Source organism: Hibiscus syriacus, unplaced genomic scaffold (assembly GCF_006381635.1).
Source record: "Hibiscus syriacus cultivar Baekdansim isolate YM2019G1 unplaced genomic scaffold, ASM638163v2 tig00116965_pilon, whole genome shotgun sequence".
NCBI lineage: Eukaryota > Viridiplantae > Streptophyta > Magnoliopsida > Malvales > Malvaceae > Hibiscus > Hibiscus syriacus.
The window spans coordinates 5,449,696-5,472,685 of NW_024063490.1; the positions used below are offsets into that span (position 1 = coordinate 5,449,696).

The 22,990-nt window shown below is 32.8% G+C and overlaps 3 protein-coding genes across 3 annotated transcripts in view; all 3 read right to left on the reverse strand.

The window, feature by feature from the left end:
• Positions 1-7,395, reverse strand: part of LOC120191323 — a 48,625-nt gene extending 41,230 nt beyond the window's left edge. The window contains exons 1-5 of the mRNA XM_039194292.1: positions 7,314-7,395; positions 7,061-7,219; positions 6,884-6,958; positions 6,351-6,503; positions 6,131-6,275 (exon numbers count right to left, since the gene is read on the reverse strand). Coding sequence (XP_039050223.1) covers positions 6,163-6,275; positions 6,351-6,503; positions 6,884-6,958; positions 7,061-7,067 — 348 coding nt within the window. The 5' untranslated portion in view covers positions 7,068-7,219; positions 7,314-7,395 and the 3' untranslated portion in view covers positions 6,131-6,162. The remainder of the gene's footprint in view (positions 1-6,130; positions 6,276-6,350; positions 6,504-6,883; positions 6,959-7,060; positions 7,220-7,313) is intronic.
• LOC120191135 (receptor-like protein 8) lies at positions 3,477-5,177 on the reverse strand. Its single transcript, XM_039194127.1, has 3 exons — positions 4,871-5,177; positions 3,762-4,747; positions 3,477-3,668 (listed from the first exon to the last, which is right to left on the reverse strand). The coding sequence occupies exons 1-3, from the start codon at positions 5,175-5,177 to the stop codon at positions 3,477-3,479; spliced, it is 1,485 nt and encodes a 494-aa protein (XP_039050058.1).
• A 278-nt stretch (positions 7,396-7,673) lies between the features above and the next one.
• Positions 7,674-8,318, reverse strand: LOC120191136 (receptor-like protein 9b). The gene is made up of 2 exons (XM_039194128.1): positions 7,946-8,318; positions 7,674-7,792 (listed from the first exon to the last, which is right to left on the reverse strand). The coding sequence occupies exons 1-2, from the start codon at positions 8,316-8,318 to the stop codon at positions 7,674-7,676; spliced, it is 492 nt and encodes a 163-aa protein (XP_039050059.1).
• Positions 8,319-22,990: the final 14,672 nt, after the last annotated feature.

Sequence of the window (22,990 nt, forward strand, 5' to 3'; positions counted from 1 at the left end):
GCATATCTCGAACAACTTTAATTGTTCCATCATACATCTTTAATTTGATGGTTCCCACGCCAATGATCTCTAAGGCATGATCATTGCAACTATACACAGATCCTCCTGAGACAGGTTCATAATGATGGAACCATTCTCTTCTTGAGGTCATGTGATATGTTGCTCCCGAATCAATGAGCCATATGTCTGCATATCTCTTTCTACCTTCCACGGTGGTTGATGCTTCACAGCATAGAGCATCTCCATCATCCGAAGTGTTTGCGGTATTGCTTTGTGGATTGGAGTTTTTATTTAGACTCCAACAATCCTTCTTCAAATGACCCTTCTTTCCACAATTGTAACACTTTGAATTCTTCTTGCTCCTCGACTTCGATCTACCATATTTGTGACTGCTGTTTTAGCCACGTTCTGTTGATCTCCCTCTCATCGTTGTCAACGTTTCTGCTTGTTGCAGATTTACTTTTCTGTCTTCCTTGTTCTTGCGCCAATTTTCTTCTTGTAGAACAGCAGCTGCAACGTCATCGAAGACTAGACTGATGACATTACTATTTGTCAAGTTGATGATGAGTTGATCATACGAATCTGATAGACTTTGAAGTAGAAGTTCAGCACGTTCTTGTTCTCGTATTTTACAGCTTAAGGATGTAAGTTGAGAAAATAAAGTGTTCAGTATGTTTAAGTGCTCCGTCACTGAAGTAGATTCTGGCATCCGGAGAGTGTATAATTTCCTCTTAAGGAAAATTTTATTGTGCAGCGATGAGGCCTCATACAATTTGGTGAGATGATCCCATATCTCCTTAGCTGTCTTCTTCTCCTCGATGCTTGACAATACTTCATCTGCTAATGCTAGATGAAAGTTTGCCATAGCATTCCCGTCCATTTCGATCCATTTGTTGTCATCTGTGAAATCTACCGACCTTTCATTGATAGCTGCTAGACAACCGTCTTTCCTCAGGATGACCTTCATCTTCAATTTCCACAATGAGAAATTTCTCCCATTGAATTTTTCAATATCAAATTTCGTTGCCATAACTTCTTTTACGGATAGCTCCCACTATTTCACTATCGTGAATAGTTCTCTAGAACCTTCAAAGAATGTGTAATAACTTCTTACTTTCTTATGTTGGAGGATCCACCTTTTGGTGGCAACCACAAAGACAATAAGCAGATATTACACACTCTAATCTGGCTCTGATACCAATTGTTACGAAAGACAACTATCGGATAGAGCAAAATCGCAACTGATAATTTGAGAAAATAAAAATGAAGATAAAAGAGACACAAAATTTACTTGGAAAACCCCTGAATAATATAGGGTAAAAACCACGGGCAACGGTAGAGAATTTCACTATGAGAAAATAGGAATTACAACTTCTCTCAATCGACCAATGAGAAAACAATGATAATTCTCTCTTGATAAAAAGGAGAAAACAACTCTCTAAATTCTCTCTAGTTTTAGAAGAAAGCTAGAATACTTTGGGATGGTTTTGAAACTAAATGAGTTAGGGTATTTATAGTTGAAACTTAAGGACTAATTTGTAAATACCTTAAATTACAATGACTAAATTTGGTAATTTACCTTTTACCAAAATTCAACAAAATCATCTACTTTTTGACAATTTCTATTAGGTGGATTTTGCTTTCAATTTTCGGTGCCTACCTTTTGAATTTTCAACATTTTATTGGTTTCTCTTAGAGATTTTCTGGTGGCCTCAGGGGGGAGGTGTGAGGATGTTCTTGTGGGTCCTGTTAACTCTTTGGATTTATGCAATGCATGTATAATGAAGAATCCTGAAAACGTAAATTTTGGGGGAGCCATTGAAGATGGGTTGTCTTTGTTAGATCTGTCCAGTAGGAATTTAAAGAGGGTAAAGAAATTTGGTTATATGATGGATATTTAAGACTCAGTCCTCTCGAAAACTGAGAAGAGTCGTAGGGATCGAGCGTTGAAGAAATCCAAGATGAAGAAGACTGATTTAGAATCCTCGGAATTATCAGGTAGATCTCTTTCAGATTCAGATTTAAAGAAAAGATGGGCTGCTGCGTTTGTTGAAGCGGAAGAGACTCTGTCAGTAGCTAAAATGATTGGTATTAAGTTTGCTGGTCCTGAAATGAAGGTTCTCGAGGAACTAGTGTCGTTAGAGTTGTGTTGAGGGTAGTGAGCGTGGTGTAGAGATTGTGTAGGTTTTTTGAACTTTGAGGTCCTCGTCGTGGTTTTTCTGGAGGTTCTGGAGTTGGTTTTTTAGTTGTTTTTAGCGTTTCCTTTAGTCGTGTTCTGGGGGTTTAAGTCTAGGGGGTTTTAAGTTTTCTTTAGTGTGTAAATCGTTTTGCACCCTCCATTCGAGTGGCTCGTTTTTTTTGCTTCGGAGTCTGGTAGTATGGTTCTCGTGGGCTTTCAGATGGGATGGGTGCCATTTTTAATTGTTTTGTGCGGCATGGGCGGTTTGCGATCGGTGATGGGCGTTTTTTTAAAAGACATTAAAATTATATTGGGGTGCTCGGTTTTTGTTTTCAAGATCTTTGAGTCGACAGTCAGGCGCATGTTTTTTTTTCTTGTCCAATTAGTGGATGAACCATTGTCTTGGAGGTGTTGTTGGTCATGTGCACGTGGGCTTTCAGGTGGGATGAGTGCCTTTTTATTTGATTTGTGCGTCATGGGCGTTTATCGATCGTTGATGGGAGTTTTTTATAGGCATTTTAATTAGTATGGGGTGCCCGGTTTTTGTTTTCCCAGAACTTTGAGTTGGTAGTCATGCGCATGTTTTATTATTGTCCATTTAGTGTGCTTTAGTGGATCGTTAGGTGGATGCTTGGTTGAAATTGAGTTGGGTTTTGTATTGGATGCAGTTTTGGTTCTGTGTGGTCGGTTGGTTTTGATGTAGCAAGATAGGAATTGTCTTTGTTCGATTTTGTTTGTCTTTCTAGTTCTGTTTTTCGGTATTGGTATTTTCTGCTTGTATTGTTCTCTTATGTAACACTCTTTTCCTCCAATTAGTTTAAGGAGATTTTTAATGAGGCTCATAAGTTGTTCTCTTTTGATTTTAATAAATTTTCATTCCTATCAAAAAAAAATATTAAGACCAAGGCTATCAGCTTCCTTTTCACAATTATAAGAGCTTTATTCAAACTGCAAATTAAACAAAAGACTTACAACAATTCATCTCAAGCACATTTGAAACAATCAGATCAAAAGATCAAATTTTCTTTCTTTTCCTTGGATCAGCACGAAACAACTTCAATGAAATCTCCATGGCAGCTAAGCACAAATTTTGGAGTGTGATACACAATGAAATTTCCCATGGTTGAATAGCGACAGGTAGTGACACACTTCCCAACGAAAGAAAACCAAGTTCTTCGCCAATGTGGATTTATGTAAAGCACGACAAAAACTGTCAACAACATCACTACATAGGAAACCACAAAGCTCACACAAAAAACATACTTGTCTACCCAATTATCTTCTCCTTCATCATCATCTACGGAATTGACTCTGTTGATGGTGCATCGGCTTTAGAGCAACTTTTATTCAGTAAAGGTCCACAGAGAAAAGGGTTCCCCTCATAACTGTTTTCAATGAAGGTACCAAATTGAGCTTTCGATTCTGGAATACTGCCTGACAAGTTGTTGTATGCCACGCTGAAAACCTCCAAATTGTTCAACTCCACCAACTGGTTTGGGATTTCACCACTCAACTTGTTGTAGGAAAGGTCCAAACTCTCAATCTGCTTAAGTTTTGAAAACGACTAGGGTATAACTCCGACCAAGTTGTTGTGTGACAAGTTTAAAGAATAGATTTCACTCAAGTTTCCTAATTCGAGTGAGATCTGACCAGTTAACTTGTTGCAAGATAAATCAATCCCGGTCATGTACTTAAGAATGTTACCCCCATACGAGTAGAACGAACTCTTTGTTCTGAAATCTATCCGTTCTTCAATGTAGCTGTCGGCTAAGGCATGCTTTATTGTCGTTCCACCCTCTGTTGCAAGATCTATCACTTCCTCATGTTGTATGATCTTTTTCTCTTGCGTTTGTAAAGTTAAATTTCCCAAACAAGAAGGTATAGAGCCAGAAAACATATTTTGAGAAAGATCAATAATGCTCAAGGAATTCAAATTGCATAATTGAACTGGAATTTCACCTTGTAAATGATTAGCTCTTAACAGAAGGACACTCAAAGAAGAAAGAGTGTCAATCCATTTCGGAATCCTACCGGTTAAATTGTTTTCTCCAAGATCTAATGTCACAAGTGAAGAGCTATTATAAAAAGCAAGTGACAATGTACCGCTCAGTCTATTCCCATGAAGGTGGACATGCTCTATGTCTGGAGGATTGACGCAGGATGGTATAGAGCCAGATAAATTGTTTCGAGAAAGATCCAAAAATTCCAAGCCATTCAATCTGCAAAACTCTATTGGAATAGAACCCTCAAAACTGTTGTTAGACAAAGCCAATCTCCGCAAATCTGACAAGTTCCCCATCCATCTTGGGAGCTTTCCATACAACTTGTTATTACTGAGATCAATTTCCTCCAGTGAAGTTGGAAACTGAAAAGTATAGACATCAACGTTGACCATCTCTCCAGAAAAATTATTTCCATCCAAATATAAATTTGACAAACAATTTGATTTGAGAATCGCAGGAACTGCATTTCCGCTGAGGTTGTTATTTGATAGTCTCAAGCCGAACAACCACCTTTTCATGATCAACTCTTCCGGTACTCTTCCAGACAATTGATTGTCTGACAGATCTAAAAATTATAAATCCTTCATGCCACTTAAACAAGGAGGGATGTTACCTTCAAAGGCATTCTTAGATAAGAATAAGATTACCAAATGTGGATAAATTGAACATATGTTGGATGAAATCTGACCTTGTAACTTGTTATCAGATATGTCAAATGAAGCTAAATTAGAATTAGGAACTGATGGTAATCTGAGATGACCTTTAAAAGAATTACCATTCAAGGTGAACTCCCCTAACTTCGTATTGTTTTCTAACAACCAAACCGGAAATGTTCCACTGAAATTGTTTCCAGAAAGATCTACAATTCTCAAGTCATATTGGTAGTGAAGGAAGGTGGGAAGCTCAAGACTGAGTTCTTGAGATGTTATGTAGTTTGACAAAATGATCTCTCTTAGCTGGAACTTTGGGATGGGCGTAGAGGAGGAAGGTTCCATTACCAAATTGTTTTCTTGAAAATGATTTCTTGAAAGATCGATGGATCTAAGTGATGTAAGATTTGTTAAAGGAATTAGATTTCCACTGAGTCGATTGTCGGACATATATAACTCACGAAGAGAAGTCAAGTTACTCAAACAACGAGGAAGCATCCCTTCAAGTGTATTCCAACTCATATCCAATATTTCAAGCTTTTTTAGATCACACCATCCTGAAAATATTATAAATTTTGTAATAGAAATTCTAATTAAAATTGATTTGAAAAAAATATTAAATAAAAGAAAGTTGATGAAAAAATATTGAAGAGATACATTCTAGAAATTATATGGGTAAATTATACATTTAGTACATAAACTATCAATTTTAGTACATAAACTATCAATTTTAGTACCTAAACTTTTAAATTTTTCAAAACCATACCTAAGTTTTAGTTTTTGTTTCGTTTTAGTATCCCGTTGTTAAAAAACTTAAACGATTATTTGCAAGTGGCACCGTTTTTAAGGGTAAATTGCATCATTCATCACCCTCAACTATCTTCTCACTTCTATTTTGGACACTAAAGTTTAATTTTTCTTAATTTAATTACTTAACTTTCAAACTACTCCTGATTTAATCACTCAAACTTTTTAATAAAAAATGTCATGTCACAAAAATTATTAATAAAATATATTAGTGTGATTAAAATGGGAGTAATTTGAAAGTTGAGTAGTTCAATTGAAATTTTTTGAACTTTAGTACCAAAATAGGAGTGAGAAGATAGTTGAGTGATGAATGATAAAATTTACCCATAAAAATGCAATGCGTTTAAGTTCAACGATAATGTACTAAAATGAAACAAAAACTAAATATTAAGTATAGTTTTAAAAAAACTGATAGTTTATGTACTAAACATGTAATTTACCCAAACTATATTTAAAAAATTATGAGGTCTAGATTTGAGCCATAAGTTTACCTTGATTAGGTAAGGAACCAATAAGTCCACAATCAGATAAAGACAGTTTTAAGAGAAGTGATTACTTCAATGCTCTGTGAAATATTAGTGTTGAGAGTAGACCCATCGAGATGTATTTCCTCCACGTTCGTCGACAGATTTAATCCTAATAAATGGCAGTTGGTATTAGAAGTTAATCAAACATAATAAAGTAGAGTTGGAATTAAAAACAATGACTTACCTTGAGTACTCATAGACTTGTTCAGATGATTGCCAACTAGAGACAAGGTCTTAACTGTTGAAAAAGCCTCGACCAAGTTCAGCAGCGAAATACTTCCATCGGTGAAAGCATCATCGAGATAAACAACTTTTAACTTTTTCAATCCCTTAATTTCTGTGAGAGAAAGGAGTAGATAAATATTTTAATAATGAAAATTTTATGTTGAAGCTTTACAATTATCTTTCATTTTATTTAATTTTTGAAGTATCCGATCTATTAACCGACTAATCCAGATCAGGTACTGGAGATGCGAATGTTACCTTCTCAACCCAGTTTGCTTCATTCGCAAACATCCGGATTCAAACCCCTGACCTTGCTTAAGTGACCTAATGTCTTATTCCACTAGACCAACTTGATGGTTCTTCTTTCATTTTATTAATTATACAGTTTATCTTTTTCTAGTTTTCCTATTTTTAATATAAGTAATCCACCTGATGGATCATTTTCAGATAATTACTTTGTTTAAGCAAAAACTACGTTTATTTAAATGATACCTTTGTGGATCACAATGTCTTTAAATTGATTAGCGCTCATATCTAGTTCCCTTAAGTTGGTAAATATATCCAAATCTGAGAAAAGAAAAATAAGAGATACACTCCATTGATCAGAACGTTATTAATAGTTTTGTTAACAGACTTGGAAGAATTTTGACAGAAAAAAGATGCTTTTACCTTTCATATCTAATGATCCTTTTAACAGATTGTGGCTTATGCTCAAATTCTTCAGATTTGAAAACACTTTTAGGGATGAAAATGCACTGTTGTTGAAGAGATTCCCATTTAAACGAAGCTCTTCTAAATGGGCAAACTGCTTCAGTTTTGTACCAGCATCTATAAAAGATTGATTTACATAATTTAATCATAAAAAAAGATTAGCATAAATTTTATTTATGTCTGAGACAATTGATCAAATGTAAATGCATACCATTGAAGGATTGAAGGCTTTCTATTTGATTCCCACTTAAATCCAAGTACTTCAAGTTTGTCAAATTACTCAATCCTATATATATATATATATATATATATATATATATATATATATATATATCAATTCAAAACTTTAATGAACAGTAAAACAGAAAAAAGGTAAATCTAAAACTTTAATTGATGATGAAATGTTTTCACCAAACCCACATTTATTACTTTTTCAAATTGCAAATTCTTTCACACGCTTATTTTAAATGAAAAACAAATAAGCATTATTATAAAATCTGATGTGAACATATTAGTTGCTGCAATAACATAAATAAATGATAATATTCCATGTTTAAGTTTATTTGATTAATTAACTTAATTTACCCTTTGAAAGCTCACTCAAAGATAGCATGATACTATCATTCAACTGGTTGCCACTTAAGTCAAGAATCTCCAAATTATTCAACGCAGTTGAGAGTTTTTTAAAACCTGCAAAAATATTTTTCAAATACATAAAAGGAGTTAGTGGCTTTTCTTCAATAGAATAAACGTAACAATTATGGGTAATTGCAAAACAACAGCTAATTTTTTATGAAAGGCTGTGTATAGTGGAATAATAAAAGATGAAAGTAAGGGCAAGACCTTCATTTTGAATGCAACCAGCAATGGCATTACTTTGTAAATTAAGACTCTTCAATTCCACAAAGGGAAGAAACATAGAGGCATTCAGATACCACCCCTTGTTACCATACATTGTGTATCTAAGGTCGAGTCCTATGAGTCGCCCGGTGGTGGTGTAGCAGTCAATCCCTTTCCATTGACAGCAATTAGGGATCTTCACCTCATCCCAGTTATTCAGATCATCGAAACCATTGAAGAAAGGTTTGAGTTGCAGGAGAGCAATTTTTTCATGCTCCAAACAAGCATAAGTAGTAGTACCTTCCAACACCAACAACACACTCATCACAACTATCCTAATAAACCATTTCAACTCCATTATCATCATCATCATCATCTCTCTCAGCTACTTTGAACTTATATGCATATGATTTGAATAAACCCTTGATCCACCTTGTTATTTATAGAAAAAAATAACCCTTGATTTAATTCCTAAAAAAATTTGGAATAATATATTCCAATATGAAACCAAGACTAAGGAAAAAGCAAGACTTGGAAGTTGATACATCAGCCTTCCCATGCACCGACAAACTATTGACTTATGACTCAATGTGGTTTCTATCATCTACCCCAATACCATACTTAGTCTCCTTTCCATTGCTTCCTTCCTGGAAATTACATTAATCCCCACAAAAAAGGAAAATAAATAAATTATAAATAATTGTATTTAGCGTTCGTCATCGTAATGGGGCTCATACAGATGATGCAAAGTAATCAAAATCTTAAACTTGAAACAGTCCGTGAGACCAACTAAAATGCCTTAAAATGAAGGACTTATCAAGTATTTCTATTTGCTCAAAGGGCGGAGCTAGAAAAAAATTGGGTTGTTAAATTTAGAAATTATATGAAGAATTTTTTAAGTGAAAAAATTGAATTTTAAAATTTTTATTGTTAAATGTTTTTTAAATACGAGTCAATTTCTTTTTAAATGGTATCAAAATATTTCTAAAAGAGGTTTCATTTTTTCTCTCTCTCTCTCACACACACATATATATATATATATATATATATATATGGGTAAAAAAGAAACTTTTGAAACTTTTGGACTTAATATATATTGACTCTGACAGTGTTTGCTCAAGAGCAGATACAAAGATTTTATGTTAGGAGACGAACTTATAAAATTATAGAGGAGCAAAAACATAATAACAATAAAAAATATAAAGAAAATATTTTTATTATATGATAATTTAACTTTTTCAGAGAAACGACTGTCAGTCATCTGTTCTATCCCTGCCCCTGCACTTGCCACTACCTACTTACAATGCACCTACTTGCACCCTTCAATTTGGGGTTTGGAAATCTTGAACAAGACAACGACCTTTGAAATTTGACAGGCAGCTAGCATACTTGTTCTAATCTGTATTTAAAAAAGCGTGTTCATGTCCCTACCACATGCACTCTTTTTCCTTCATTTAGGATTAGGAAGATTTTTAATGAGGTCATTGAGGTGGTGTACTTTGTCCATTCTTAATACAAAGTACCCTCTTTAAAAAAAAGTATTCCTGGAAAATTATATGGGTGGAAATTTCTTAAGAAAGGGCCATTGTATGAATGGACCCCATAAACAAAATGGTCAAATTATTCTATTACTACTTATGTTATTACATAAATTGTGGATATATTATCCTATTATAAATGCATGTTTAATGCATAAATTATAGGTTTAATTCTCGTTCTTGAAACTTAATCATTTTATGTTTCTATAATTCAATTGTATTACTTTTTTATTGATTCCAAAAAATATATATTATCTTTATATTATTTGAGTCGGGACTAAAATTTCAAAATTAAAAAAAGTATAGATTTAAAATGTGTATCATCTTTGATAATTTTATGTTTAAAGTAAGATAATTATTTGTTTTGTCCTTTACTTTCCAATTGAATAAAAATTATTTAAAATATAATTATGAAAAATGTGTTTCTACTATAGAGTTAACGTGTAGAAAGTATGGGTGATTATCAAGCAGTCGATCGAGTTAGGCAATGCTCGACTCGTTCTCGTTAAAAAAAATTGTTGTTCGACTCGACTTGTTGCTCGTTAAAATTTTGCTCGATTCATGCTCATTAAGAAAACTTGTTGCTCAACTCGTTGCTCGTTAAACTCGTTGCTCATTAAGCTTGTTACTCGTTAAGCTCGATGCTCATTGCTCGCCTCGTTGTTAGCTACGCTCACTGAATTTTTACCTTATTTTCTTAACTATAGGTAAAATCTACTAATATTATATAGAGCTAATATATACATAAATTAATAAATTTAATTAAAAAATTATCAAAAGAGTGTATGAAGTAATTTTAAAGTCTAAACTCCAAAGTAACAATTAACAAATACATTAAAATAATAAATAAGGTTTGATTTTTTAGTGTATGAAATAATTTTGTATCTTTTAATAGTCGGAGGACTAGTCATATAGTTAGACGATCATTTTATAACTTTTAATAGTCGCGAAACTCAATAAACAATATCCTATAGTCGGAAGACCATTTATACATTTTACTCAAAATTTTAATTTTGTTGACAAGAAAAACAAAACCTTTGATAGCTTTAAAGTAAAATAATTATCTTTTTTATTCAATTAAATAAAAATTCTGTGAAATTTAATTATGAAATGAGATTTTACTTTATAGTTATCGTATTGAAAGTGTTGGTTATGTGGAGAATAAAAACAAAGTCTTCCTTTCTATTTAATTTTATACACAAGAATCGTACTTAAATCGTTGTAATATTTTCTATTTTTTGTCCGACATTATGGGGACATTGAATTTGACATGAATGGTTGAAATTTGATCGTTAAAATATTGCATAAAGTCTTAGTTCGTGGAAAATTTAAGTCTTTTAAGTATTTTACACGCATTCAATTGGACTTTTGGGTAAAATATACAAAAGGTCCCTCGACTATATGACATTGTTTTATCGAGTTGGGCAATGCTCGACTCGTTCTTGTTAAAAAAAAAATTGTTGTTCAACTCAACTTGTTGTTCGTTAAGCTTGTTAAAATTTTGCTTGACTCGTGCTCGTTAAGAAAACTTGTGGCTCAACTCATTGCTCGTTAAGCTCATTGAGTTTGTTGCTCGTTAAGCTCGATGCTCATTGCTTGCCTCGTTGTTAGCTAAGCTCACCGAAATATTTACCTTATTTTCTTAACTATAGGTAAAATCTACTAATATTATATAGAGCTAATATAAACATAAATTAATAAATTTAATAAAAAATTATCAAAAGAGTGTATGAAGTAATTTTAAAGTCTAAACTCCAAAGTAACAATTCACAAATACATTAAAATAATAAATAAGATTTTATTTTTGAGAGTATTAAATAATTTTGTAAATTTTATCATAAATAAGATTTTATTTTTGTTGTCCTTCCGGTTCTAAAGCTTCGTCTTGACTAATCCAGACCGATCCGTGTCGCACCCTTGGCTTTGATGGGTGAGTCTCCCAACAAGGATTTTCTGCATACACAAGGACTCTACTAGGGCTATAGAGTGTAGAAATCTTTAATTAACGTGTAGAAATCTTTAAAGTATATAAATAGTCACCGGCTATAGAGTGTTATTTTATTGTGTCGTCCGACTATTAAAAGTTATAAAATGGTCCCTAGACTATAAGTCGTTACTTTTTTAAGTCTCCTGACTATTAAAAGTTACAAAATGGTCTCATGACTATTCATTGTGCTCCAAACTCGTTATTTTTCCGTAAAAAAATGATGACAATTTGAGTTTGGACGTAAACTTGTTGATTGATATATGATATAATCCGATCTCAAAATATACGATGTGTATGTAAAAACTCAAGTATGTTTTGAATTCGAATATTTGTATATGTAAAAACTTTCTGCTAGAAGACTTACTCAAATATACGATGTGTAGATCCGATTTAATAAGAACAAAATTTTGAAACCGAGAGGGCAGTTAAGAAAATAGAGACCAGACGAAAACAAAAGCAACAGAACAAATAGTTTTCAGAACGAAAAAGGAAAGGTCACATGCGATTTCTCAAGAGGTCACCGTCTTGGTAGGGATCCATGAAGTTCCGATGTGAACAGATTTAAACATTTAACCCAAGGATTCAAAAAGCGGTCGAGTAATAGAATAGCGGTCAATATATAATGATAAAGGTAAACAAAGGCCATGACTGCACTATTTTTCTTCTAGTTTCATGTGAGTGCCTAGAAATTGCAAATAAAGGTGAACAAAGACCTTGACTGCACTATTTTTCTTCCATATATTTTGTGGCCAAAAGATAATTTATACTATGCACATTTTAGAAATATCACGACATATAATAATTATATCAGATCTCGATTAAATTTGAAATTAAAATCAATTGAAATTAGTTTTTTAGTGTTCCTTAATATAATTATACGGGTTAGTTTCCACTTATACCTAATGTGAAACTCTTAGTTTTACACCATTTTTAGGATTGATAGATGAGAAAAAAAATCAAAGACGACCATTTTGTAGCTTTTAACAGTTGCGAGACTCAATAAACAATATTCTCTAATCGGGAAACCATTTGTATATTTTATCCAAAATTCCAATTGAATGCGTGTAAAATACTTAAAAACTTGAATTTTCTGCGAACTAAGACTTTATGCAACATTTTAACGATCAAATTTCAACCACATGTCAAATTCAATGTCCTCATAATGTCGGACAAAAATTTAAAAATATTACAACGATTTAAGTACGAGTCATTAGCTAACCCTATTCCTATATATAATGGGGTAAGGGGAGGTAGGGTAGTAGGCTGCCCCCAACACCAGATTGAGAGCAGCTTCCGTGGAAGACCTTCGGTAGTCAGAATTATGAGTTGTCCCCTATGAGACTCGATCCCTCGACCACAAGGTTAAGAACCTTGAGTTCTACCAACTCGATCCCATAAGTACGAATCTTGTGTATAAAATCAAATAGAAAAGAAGACTTTATTTTTGTTTTCCACAAAACTAACACTTTCAACACGATAACTATAAAGTAAAATCTCATTTCATAATTAAATTTCTTCTCTCTTTTCTTTTAGTCGGTCTTCAGGCATTTTCCTTCAAAAAAGAGTAAAACTCCATTATTTTCATCAATCATACATGGTTGTCGGACTTCCACTTTTTGTTTTTGTTTTCTTCTAGTTTCATGTGAGTGCCTAGAAATTGCAAATAAAGGTGAACAAAGACCATGACTGCACTATTTTTCTTCCATATATTCTGTGGTCAAAAGATAATTTATACTATGCACATTTTAGAAATCTCATGACATATAATAATTATATCAGATCTCGATTAAATTTTAAATTAAAATTGATTGAAATTAATTTTTTAGTGTTCCTTTCCTATTGTTTTAATATAATTATATGGGTTAGGATTCACTTACACTTAGTGTGAAACTCAGTTTTACACTATTTTAAAATTGTTGAATGAGAAAAAAAAATCAAAAGCTGAAATTAAATAGATAAAGATTATGGTCTTAAAAGAATTAATTTCAATTTTGTAATGTATGCTTCAAGTCTATCTTTATGTCAATATAGTTGACGAAGACTTAGTGAAGTGTTTTTCACCTTTTTTGTTCTTTACGTGTTTTTTATTTTTCAAGCCACCTTTATGTAAATATAGCATCTCTAAGTCTATTTTGTTTTTTATTTTTAATAATTTTGTCTTTATGACGCATTTTTTTTTCTATTTTTATGACACATTTTCTTCTGCCTTTATGACACGTTTTTCGTTGTCTTTACGACACGTTTTTTGTAACCCCCTCAGACCGATACAGATAACTTGATCTGATCTGGAGTGTCACATTAGGGCCACCGGAGTGACCCACTGTAAAAATAGCAGAAAATTTAAAAATTTCCTTAAAACATGTAAACTCATAAAATCGTTTATGAGTACAAAATAAAAGTTATCAGTATTCGAAATAAAACAGATTTTCAAACTTGTATATAAAACAAAATACAAATACATGCCCCCTAATCACATGTATCATACTCTGCAAGCAACACCAGAAGAACTCCCTTACTGAAATCGATAGCTGCATTGCTACAATTCTTTTAACCTGCAAAGGTGAGTAATAGAGTGAGCTTCGGAAAGCTTAGTAATACAAAACTACCAATTGATGCTACAGGACATGCAGATAACTGAAAAGCCATATAATTTCCTTATTGAATCAGACGTATTCCGGTTTACATGATATAATTTGGAGTTCCATTGGTGATTCATCAAGTAGAAGCCATGAAGATCTTAGGTCATAGGAAGCATTCATAGTATGACATTTTCAGGAGATCGAATAGGATGTCTAGTGTGTTCCAACAGTACAATAAAATCATAATAGGTACACTTATCAAATGATAGTTCAGTAAATCTCATAAAATCATAATAAAGTTTAACTTTTGAAACTCGTAGTTTAAACCATTCTCTTGTACACCATCCGCAGTTCCCAGAACTACGTCCATAGGGCTTACCTTAAGCACACAATAAAAAGGAAGCCAACCTAAGGATAGGCTTTGTGGCCTGTATCCCTAAGTTCGTAAGTCTATAGGGCTTACCCTAAGCACACAGCAAAGGGAGCCAACCTAATGGAGCATCTTGGGGCCCGTGAGCCTACCCAAGAGTCACATTAGGTCCGTAAGGTTTACCAGCTTGATCAGAGCTATACTCCGTAATTCAATCCATCCAAAATCAGTATTTCAAAATACAATTTATGCAATAAGCATAATTTTCATAAATCCATAATCATTGTTATCATATATCAGTCAAAACCAATAATCATATATCAGTCATAGTCCATAAACCATCACCGGTAAGTTGGTGTATCAATAAACAGTAAATCATAGATTTCAATGTACCATATTTCAAAACAGATAAAACAATTATGTAGTACATAGGGAACACACTAGAGGATCCAAGTATTTTCAGAGGCCATTGTAGTTATCAGTATGGATAACACGAAATTTATGAAATTTGATCGGATTCTAGGAACGAGGTCATATTGAAGAGAATCAATTAATAACCAATCTAATCAGACATTTAAGGTTGATACTTTTGAATCCCTCTATGATTCATATATCTCAGGAAAGTGTTCAAGTATGATCAGAGTAATTTGAGCTGATAAAGTAGACCATCCATGTCAATCGATCGGACTATCAACAACTCCTAAAACTGATGTATTTCAACTGGTCAATTCATTGCCCTTCCAGGGTATTCACACTTTAATACCAACAATTCTTGTTTATAGATCATATTCAGAATCATCGCTGAATACATCTATAGGAAGCAATAGAGGATCCAAATAATCTTTATTTCTATCCACATGGCAACAATATCACGAATTGTCAACGTATTTAATTCTTGGTTTATAACCCATAGTAATCATACATCATGCAATATCATTGGAGTTCTCAGACTCATTCAATCACTTACTAAATTCTCAGTCATTAAAGTTACTCGATTCATTTAGTAGTCAAATCAATATCCCAGTTACTTCAGAGTCTTTCCGAGTAATTCATATGCTTTCCGAGTAATTCATATGCTTCTGCTTTTCGGATACATGTTGTACTTCCATTTAGTTCACTTTGTTCATTTACTAAAATCATTATTTTGTGTTCGTGGTTAATTTATCTCATGAATATTCACTTCTTAATATCGAATGCGCTCTAGCGTTGAGCTGAGCTGAGTACTTCCATAATTATCATCAATCCCAATTTGAGGAGACGAACAACATTCAAATGGTATTTATGTCATTCAGGTACTGACATAGCATTAACGTTGGTCGGCCGGCTTAAACTGTGTTCCATAACTTTTAAAGGCAATGCAACATCCATGTTTATTTGGATTCCTTAATGAATCCAATTCATTTACATATCCTTGGTCATAAGGGTATTTTAGTCATTTTGGTGCCCGATATTATTCCTGTCATTTCATAGCTTGAGGATATCCAATCTTTTCTGTACTTGATGAAATTCGTGGGTCATTTGTATTCCAAGGGTATTTTGGTTGTTTTACAAATACAAGGTATTTCAATCATTTCCTTCCGTCTGATCTTATTATTTAATTTAGACTTATCATCTATTTCATTCCATTCGAACAATTCTGACATAAGAGCACCCTCGATAATTTATTCTTAACTCGGAGATTTGCAGGTCAATTATCTTCTCGGAGGTTACCAACAGGTTATCAGGAATTTTTTGTACAAAGACAGGATCTTAAAAAAATAAATCCATAATTTATCAAGTTAAGTACGAACCCACAAAGTACTTTCTCTTTCAGGGTCAACTCAGACTATTTTTACCTCTCAAGGGTATTTTCATAATTTCTTAACCAGATAACTTCGGTATTAACTCTTAACGAAAATAATTATAATTTAGAGATTCTATAGTTAATCGCTTTTCCTGAACATTCTCTGATCTAGAAATGATTCCCTTAACAGACTTCTAGTATCTTGCACAAACCCTCTTGGGGTTAAAATCTGATTATCCATATTTTCTAAGCAAACTAGCATTTCTTATACACATCTGTAGTTTTATTAGATCAATAAGTCTTTTCAGAGTTATTAATCAACTTCCAGAGACAATTCTTATCATTTTACAACATAGGGGTATTTTCATAATTTTACCTAATTGAAATATTCTCATAATTTATCATCCAAGTACCTTTAATGAGATAAATTATAATCTACATATCCATGGTTGATTCATTTATCACTTAATTCCAGAACTTGTAATTTAATTGCAACTGTCCTCTAATTCTTATAATAATCATCTGAGCCATATTCAGTTACCTACTTTCTACCGCATTCGTATCGAGTGTAGAACTTCATTAATTACACATATGAGACCAAACATTTCCATTCATGCATTTACCAATATCAGCATGTTCCATAAAACATAAAGAGGTAGTAATATATTACCTCGATTTTCATACCATACTGATAGACCATAAAAATTCCATTCAAATGCCCCCGATCTTTAATTCAACTTCCAATAATTCCTCAGATACATATCAACAGAAATTATATAAAAAAACGGAGCTTAATTCTGAAAACGGATCGAATCGGGTGATAAATCAATGAAAACCAACTTACCGGGTTTGAATTTGGCGAAATGGACCCCAAAAACGAATTCAAGATGTCAAAAAATGTCATAATAGGTATACCCGGTCAAAGTCAAAGGTCGTTCAACGCCCGGTCAACACCAGTCAAAGTTCTGGTCAACAGTAGTTAACGCCGGTCAACGGTCAACACAGGTCAACGGTCAACAGTCGACCGTTTTACACAAATATCACCCTAATCAAAATTAATTACAATATTAGCCATATTCTACAAATATTTACAAAACTAACACCTGAATTTTACACAAATATCACCATAATAGAAATTAATTACAAAATTAACCCCCTACGCACAGTGGCGGTGCGTGCGGCACGTGAACAATGATACGGTGTCGGAAAATTCCAGGAAAAATTCTTAATAATTATTTTAATTCAGTTTGAGACACTTACCGAGCTCGGTTCACAATTTTGAACGACGGAGAGCTCGATTCTGAAATATCGAAAACCTTGATTTTCTCACCCTTCCACACGCCAGCGACGACGGAGAAACGGAGGACACTGGTGGACTCGGAACGATGCAAGGAACACGATGGTGCGGGAGGTGTCGAAAATGGATGATCGGATCGTCGTGAATCGACTAAAAACCAACTGAAATCGAGTTAAAATCGATGATACTTCCAACTGAAATTAACGACGAACAACGACGATTCATAACGAAATGTTTGAGGGGTTTTGTTCATCGATTGACAACGAACACGATGGTGGTTTCAGTTCGTCGATCGGAGGTCAGACGGCGAGTAGATTGGAGTTGAAAGGAGGGTTGAGGGAAAGAGGAAAAATGGGAAAAATCTGGAAACTGATCGGGAGGAAGGATATTATAATTCATCCCATAAAAAATGGATAAACCATGAGTTTAGTCATTGAATTTCCTGCACTTCTTAAAACGGTCTGTCAACTTTGAAATTTTACAATTTAATCTACCGTTTCTTTCAAAATACCAATTAAATCCAATACGTTATAATTTCTAAAATTTAGCCCCTAAATTGGGGTGTTACATTTTCGATCGTTTAGTTGTTATTTTCGTTTATTCTTTTTTTCAAGATTTGATTTGACATCACCACAACTAATCGATCAAGATGACACTTTTTTTGTTATCATGCCGATCTTACCTGCTTTAGATCATTGGATTGAATTTGGATACATGATTTGAGTTCATGAATAGTATTTTCACATCGCTCAATTATGATTTATGATTTGTCGGTGGCCTTCAATAGCTTCATCCCCTTTAATCGTTTGTTTATCTATACAGTCATATATGTTTGGATCTACCTTTTATCCGAATTTATTTAGTTAGGGGTTTAAACTTTTCCTTGTATGATCCTTCTGATATTAAGTAGTTAGTTTTCTCATATTTAGAAAAATATCTTTATTATGTATTTTAGTTTACTATTATAATTGTAAGCCTTCATTGTAATTTTTTTTGGTAAACAAAGAGAAATAAAGAATTAGCTACATAAGGCTAGGCTGTCTTCAATCAAAATCCGGTTGAGAACAACAAGAATCGACTCGAATTTCCGTCCCAAGAAATCATCTGTCTGAACCAGCTTAGTAATACTATCGGCAAGCTGATTAGCTTTACGTTTAACCTGCGAAATAGATACCACCCAGTTCCTCTGCAGAAGAGAGCTTATGTACTGCAAAATAGTTGGTGTCGTACTCCTCGGAAGTGTACCGGAAAGCTCCTTATAGACCTCGCCATTGTCCGTTTCGAGAATAATTTGCCTAGCTCCAATGTTCCACGCTTGCTGCATTCTCTCGAACATACCCAAAGTTCCACTCAAAGACGGAACAAATACCAACAGCTCGTGCAAAACCAAGCCGCCACTCCCCCAATCATCTCGAATCACACCTCCACACAAGGCATATCCACGATGATCCCGAACTCCATCGGTATTCACTTTCAACTTCAACGCTCACGAATTATTAGTTTCATTTTATGCACCATTAAGTTATAATAATTATCAATAAGTTAATGATGACAAGAGCTCTCTAATTAACGTGTAGAAATCTTTAAAGTATATAAATGGTCCCCGACTATAGAGTGTTATTTTATTGTGTCATCCGACTATTAAAAGTTATAAAATGGTCCCTGAACTATAAGACATTACTTTTTTAAGTCCCATGACTATTAAAAGTTACAAAATGGTCTCCTAACTATTCATTGTGCTTCAAACTCGTCATTTTTCCGTAAAACAATGATGACAATTTGAGTTTGGACGTTAACTTGTTGACTGATATATGATATAATCTGATCTCAAAATCGCAAATGACAATCATATCCCAATTAGCAGGTTAACATTCAGCTCAAACCATTTCAATTTTTAACGAAAATGGGATGAGTTTGGAACACAATGAATAATCAGGTGACCATTTTATAACTTTTAATAGTCGCGAGACTCAATAAACAATATCCTATAGTCAGGAGAACATTTATATATTTTACCCAAAATTTTAATTTTGTTGACGAGAAAAACAAAATCTCTGATATCTTTAAAGTAAAATAATTATTTTTTCAATTAAATAAAAATTCTGTGAAATTTAATTATGAAATGAGATTTTACTTTATAGTTACGTGTTGAAAGTGTTAGTTTTGTGGAAAATAAAAACAAAGTCTTCCTTTCTATTTGATTTTATACACAAGACTCGTACTTAAAACGTTGTAATATTTTCTAATTTTTGTCCGACATTATGGGGACATTGAATTTGACGTGAATGGTTGAAATTTGATCGTTAAAATATTGCATAAAGTCTTAGTTCGTGGAAAATTTAAGTCTTTTAAGTATTTTACATGCATTCAATTGGACTTTGGGGTAAAATTTACAAAAGACTATAAGACATTGTTTTATCGAGTCCTCTAATTATTAAGTTACAAAATGGTCCTTCAATTATAGGGCGATGGTTGTTGAGTTCTTAAAATGATAAATTTGAGGACTTAAACAAATAAATTATCTAACCGAGTTTATATGACTAAGGTACCTTTTGTTAAGACATTTAAAAAAATTGGGGATTGGAGTTAAAACATGTAAACAAGAAATCACATCATACAATGATAATTGAACATTCCTATACAATGATAAAACTATATTAAGACCAAGGCTATCAGCTTCCTTTTCACAAGGATAAGAGCTTTATTCAAACTGTAAATTAAACAAAAGACTTGCAACAATTCATCTCAAGCACATTTGAAACAATCAGATTAAAAGATTAAATTTTCTTTCTTTTCCTTGGATGAGCACGAAACTTCAATGAAATCTTCATGGCAGCTAAGCACAAATTTTGGAGATGTGATACACAATGAAATTTCCCATGGTTGAATAGCGACAGGTAGTGACGCACTTCCCAACGAAAGAAAACCAAGTTCTTCGCCAATGTGGATTTATGTAAAGCACAACAAAAACTGTCAATAGGGATTGTATCAGGAAAGGCGGGTTAATATACGGCTAATATACAGCATTACCGGATACATTAAAATGTATTTAATAAATTCGGTTTAGCGGTACCTATTATGTTGACAACTAATAATGTTTTAGGTAGAAAATATGAAAAACTATTAAAAAATTTGGTAACCGGTAAACTTTGGTTATCGGTAAGTATCTATCCTTTTTATAAAAGTGTCCATACGTTTAACATATCAAGTAAATTTTACCGGTTTTGTCATAATGAATCTGGTTTTGTCATATTTTTACCTGTTATATTGTAAATTATCTATCCTTTTTATAAAAGTGTCCATACTTATTTCACTGTGAAAATATATTTATTATTATCTTTAGTTAATATTGTTAAATTTAAAATCTAAATAATATTTTATAAAATATCAAAACAATCAAATAATTTTTTGTGTAAATGAAATTATTAAATTAATATTGTAGGTGGAAAACATGAAACACTATTAAAAAAATTGAAACATAAATTACATAACTTTCAAAAAAGTATATATCATTTTTATAAAAGTGTACATACTTATTTTACTGTTGAAAACATATTTATTATTATATTTGGTTAATATTGTTAAATTTAAATGCTAAATAATATTTTATAAAATATCAAAACAATCAAATAAAATTTTGTGTAAATTAAATTATTAAATTAATATTGTAGGTGGAAAACATGAAACACTATTAAATAAATTGAAACATAAATTACATAACTTTAAAAGCAGTTTTAAATCCTAAAAAGTGTCGATACTTTTAAAAAATATATCGATCCAAAACGATATACCAGGTAAAAATATGATAAAACCGGTAACAAAATGATAAAACCGGTAAATTTAAAAGTGTCGATACGTTATATAAGGATCGACACTTTGTGAATTTAAAAGAGAAGCAGTTATAGCGCCTATAATGTGTCGATACTTTAAAAAAATATATCGATCCACAACGATATAACAGGTAAAAATATGATAAAACCGGTATCAAAATGATAAAACCGGTAAAATGATACCGGATATATTGAAAGTGTCGATACTTTCGTAAGTACGTGTAATAAATTATCGACACTTTCAAAGAAATAGGTAATTATCCTTTCGAAAGTATCGACACCTGACATAAAAGTATCGACACTTTTGTATTTGTATCGATTAAATATAAATAACATATCCGATGAAAATATAAAGGCCATAGCTAAATATCCTCTGAAAAAAGATAGAACGGACGAGTTTTTGAAATCGAAGAGTAATTGTTGCTGCATTTCAGAAGGCGTTTCTAAAGCGAAGTTTGTTTGTTTGTTGCTGCAGTCGAATCGAAAAGTATGTTGTCGAAACCCTAATTTTTTATTATTACAGTAATCGCGATAGGGTTTTTTATGTGTTGTTTGGGGTTTTGGAGTAAGGAAGCATTTGGGACCGATTGCAGGTAGAAATAGATATTCAAGGAAAAATATAAATGTCGATACTTTTATTAAATATTATAGGTAGAAAATGATATTATAGGTTGTATAAATGTGCCGACACATTTTGGTGTGGCCATTCAAATTCTTTTGAAGAAAACCGTTTTACCACAAGAGTAGTTATCTATATTTGTATATTGAAAAGTGTATGTAACAAAATAATTTGATTTGCGTAAACTGATATATGAAGGAAAAATGGAGTCAATGGGTTGGAAAATTGTTGGTGGAGCAGATGACTTTGAAATTGAGGCCGAGACTCGAAAGCAACCAAAGGGTGGATATATGTACTTCTAGTAAGTATCAATGTCTTTTGTTATTATTGTTGAAATGGTAATTGGATTAAAGTATCGATAAACTTTAAATTGATTACAAATTTTAAATGTTAACAGTATGGCCGAATGCAAAAGGATGAAGGGAGATGGCACACAGAGCGGTTCGGTATGTAAAATGAAATTGACATTGAGTAGTATTAGTATTTAGTGTTAATGTATTGATTAAGAAACGTTTATGTTTAATATTAGGTGAAAAAGATGTGAGGTCCAAATGGAATTCAATGAGTGATGCTGAAAAGGAACCTTACATCACACAGTCAAGGAATGATAGTAAAGAATACAAAGAACGGAGGAAAGCACATGAAAATAAGGTATTCATTAAACTTGTAAATACGTTGATACAAAATATATAAGAACTATAACATTATATATTGTTAAAAAATGTAGGAAGTGTCGACAAGATGCAGCATTAAAAGGGTGAATTTATTAATTAAACACCTTAAGGAGAAGGGTCAGTTGAATGTGCTGGGAGAAATAGGTTTTGGATCGTTGATCGGAGTAAGGGATCGACCTATTCGGAGGGAATTGTGTCGATCCTTGATGGCACAATTTGACGTCAGTCAATGTATGGCTAAGTATGGTGATTATTCATTCCCTCTGGGGGTATCGACTGCTGCAGCCGTATTGGGGGTACAAAACAAAGGCAAAGTGTTATAGAAGTCTGTAGGAGTAAGAACTGGAAAGCACTTGCCTCCAAATATGGTT

What these genes read in the sequence shown, in the direction of transcription:
- LOC120191136 (XM_039194128.1), bottom strand. Translation starts at nt 8,318, where the DNA reads ATGATGATGATGATGATAATGGAGTTGAAATGGTTTATTAGGATAGTT. An exon ending in TGGTTGCATTCAAAATGAAG is followed by an intron (nt 7,793 to 7,945) that starts GTCTTGCCCTTA and finishes ATATTTTTGCAG; the next exon opens with GTTTTAAAAAACTCTCAACT.
- LOC120191135 (XM_039194127.1), bottom strand. Translation starts at nt 5,177, where the DNA reads ATGGAACCTTCCTCCTCTACGCCCATCCCAAAGTTCCAGCTAAGAGAG. An exon ending in ATCTGATAACAAGTTACAAG is followed by an intron (nt 4,748 to 4,870) that starts GTCAGATTTCAT and finishes TATAATTTTTAG; the next exon opens with ATCTGTCAGACAATCAATTG. An exon ending in ACTTGTCACACAACAACTTG is followed by an intron (nt 3,669 to 3,761) that starts GTCGGAGTTATA and finishes ATCCCAAACCAG; the next exon opens with TTGGTGGAGTTGAACAATTT.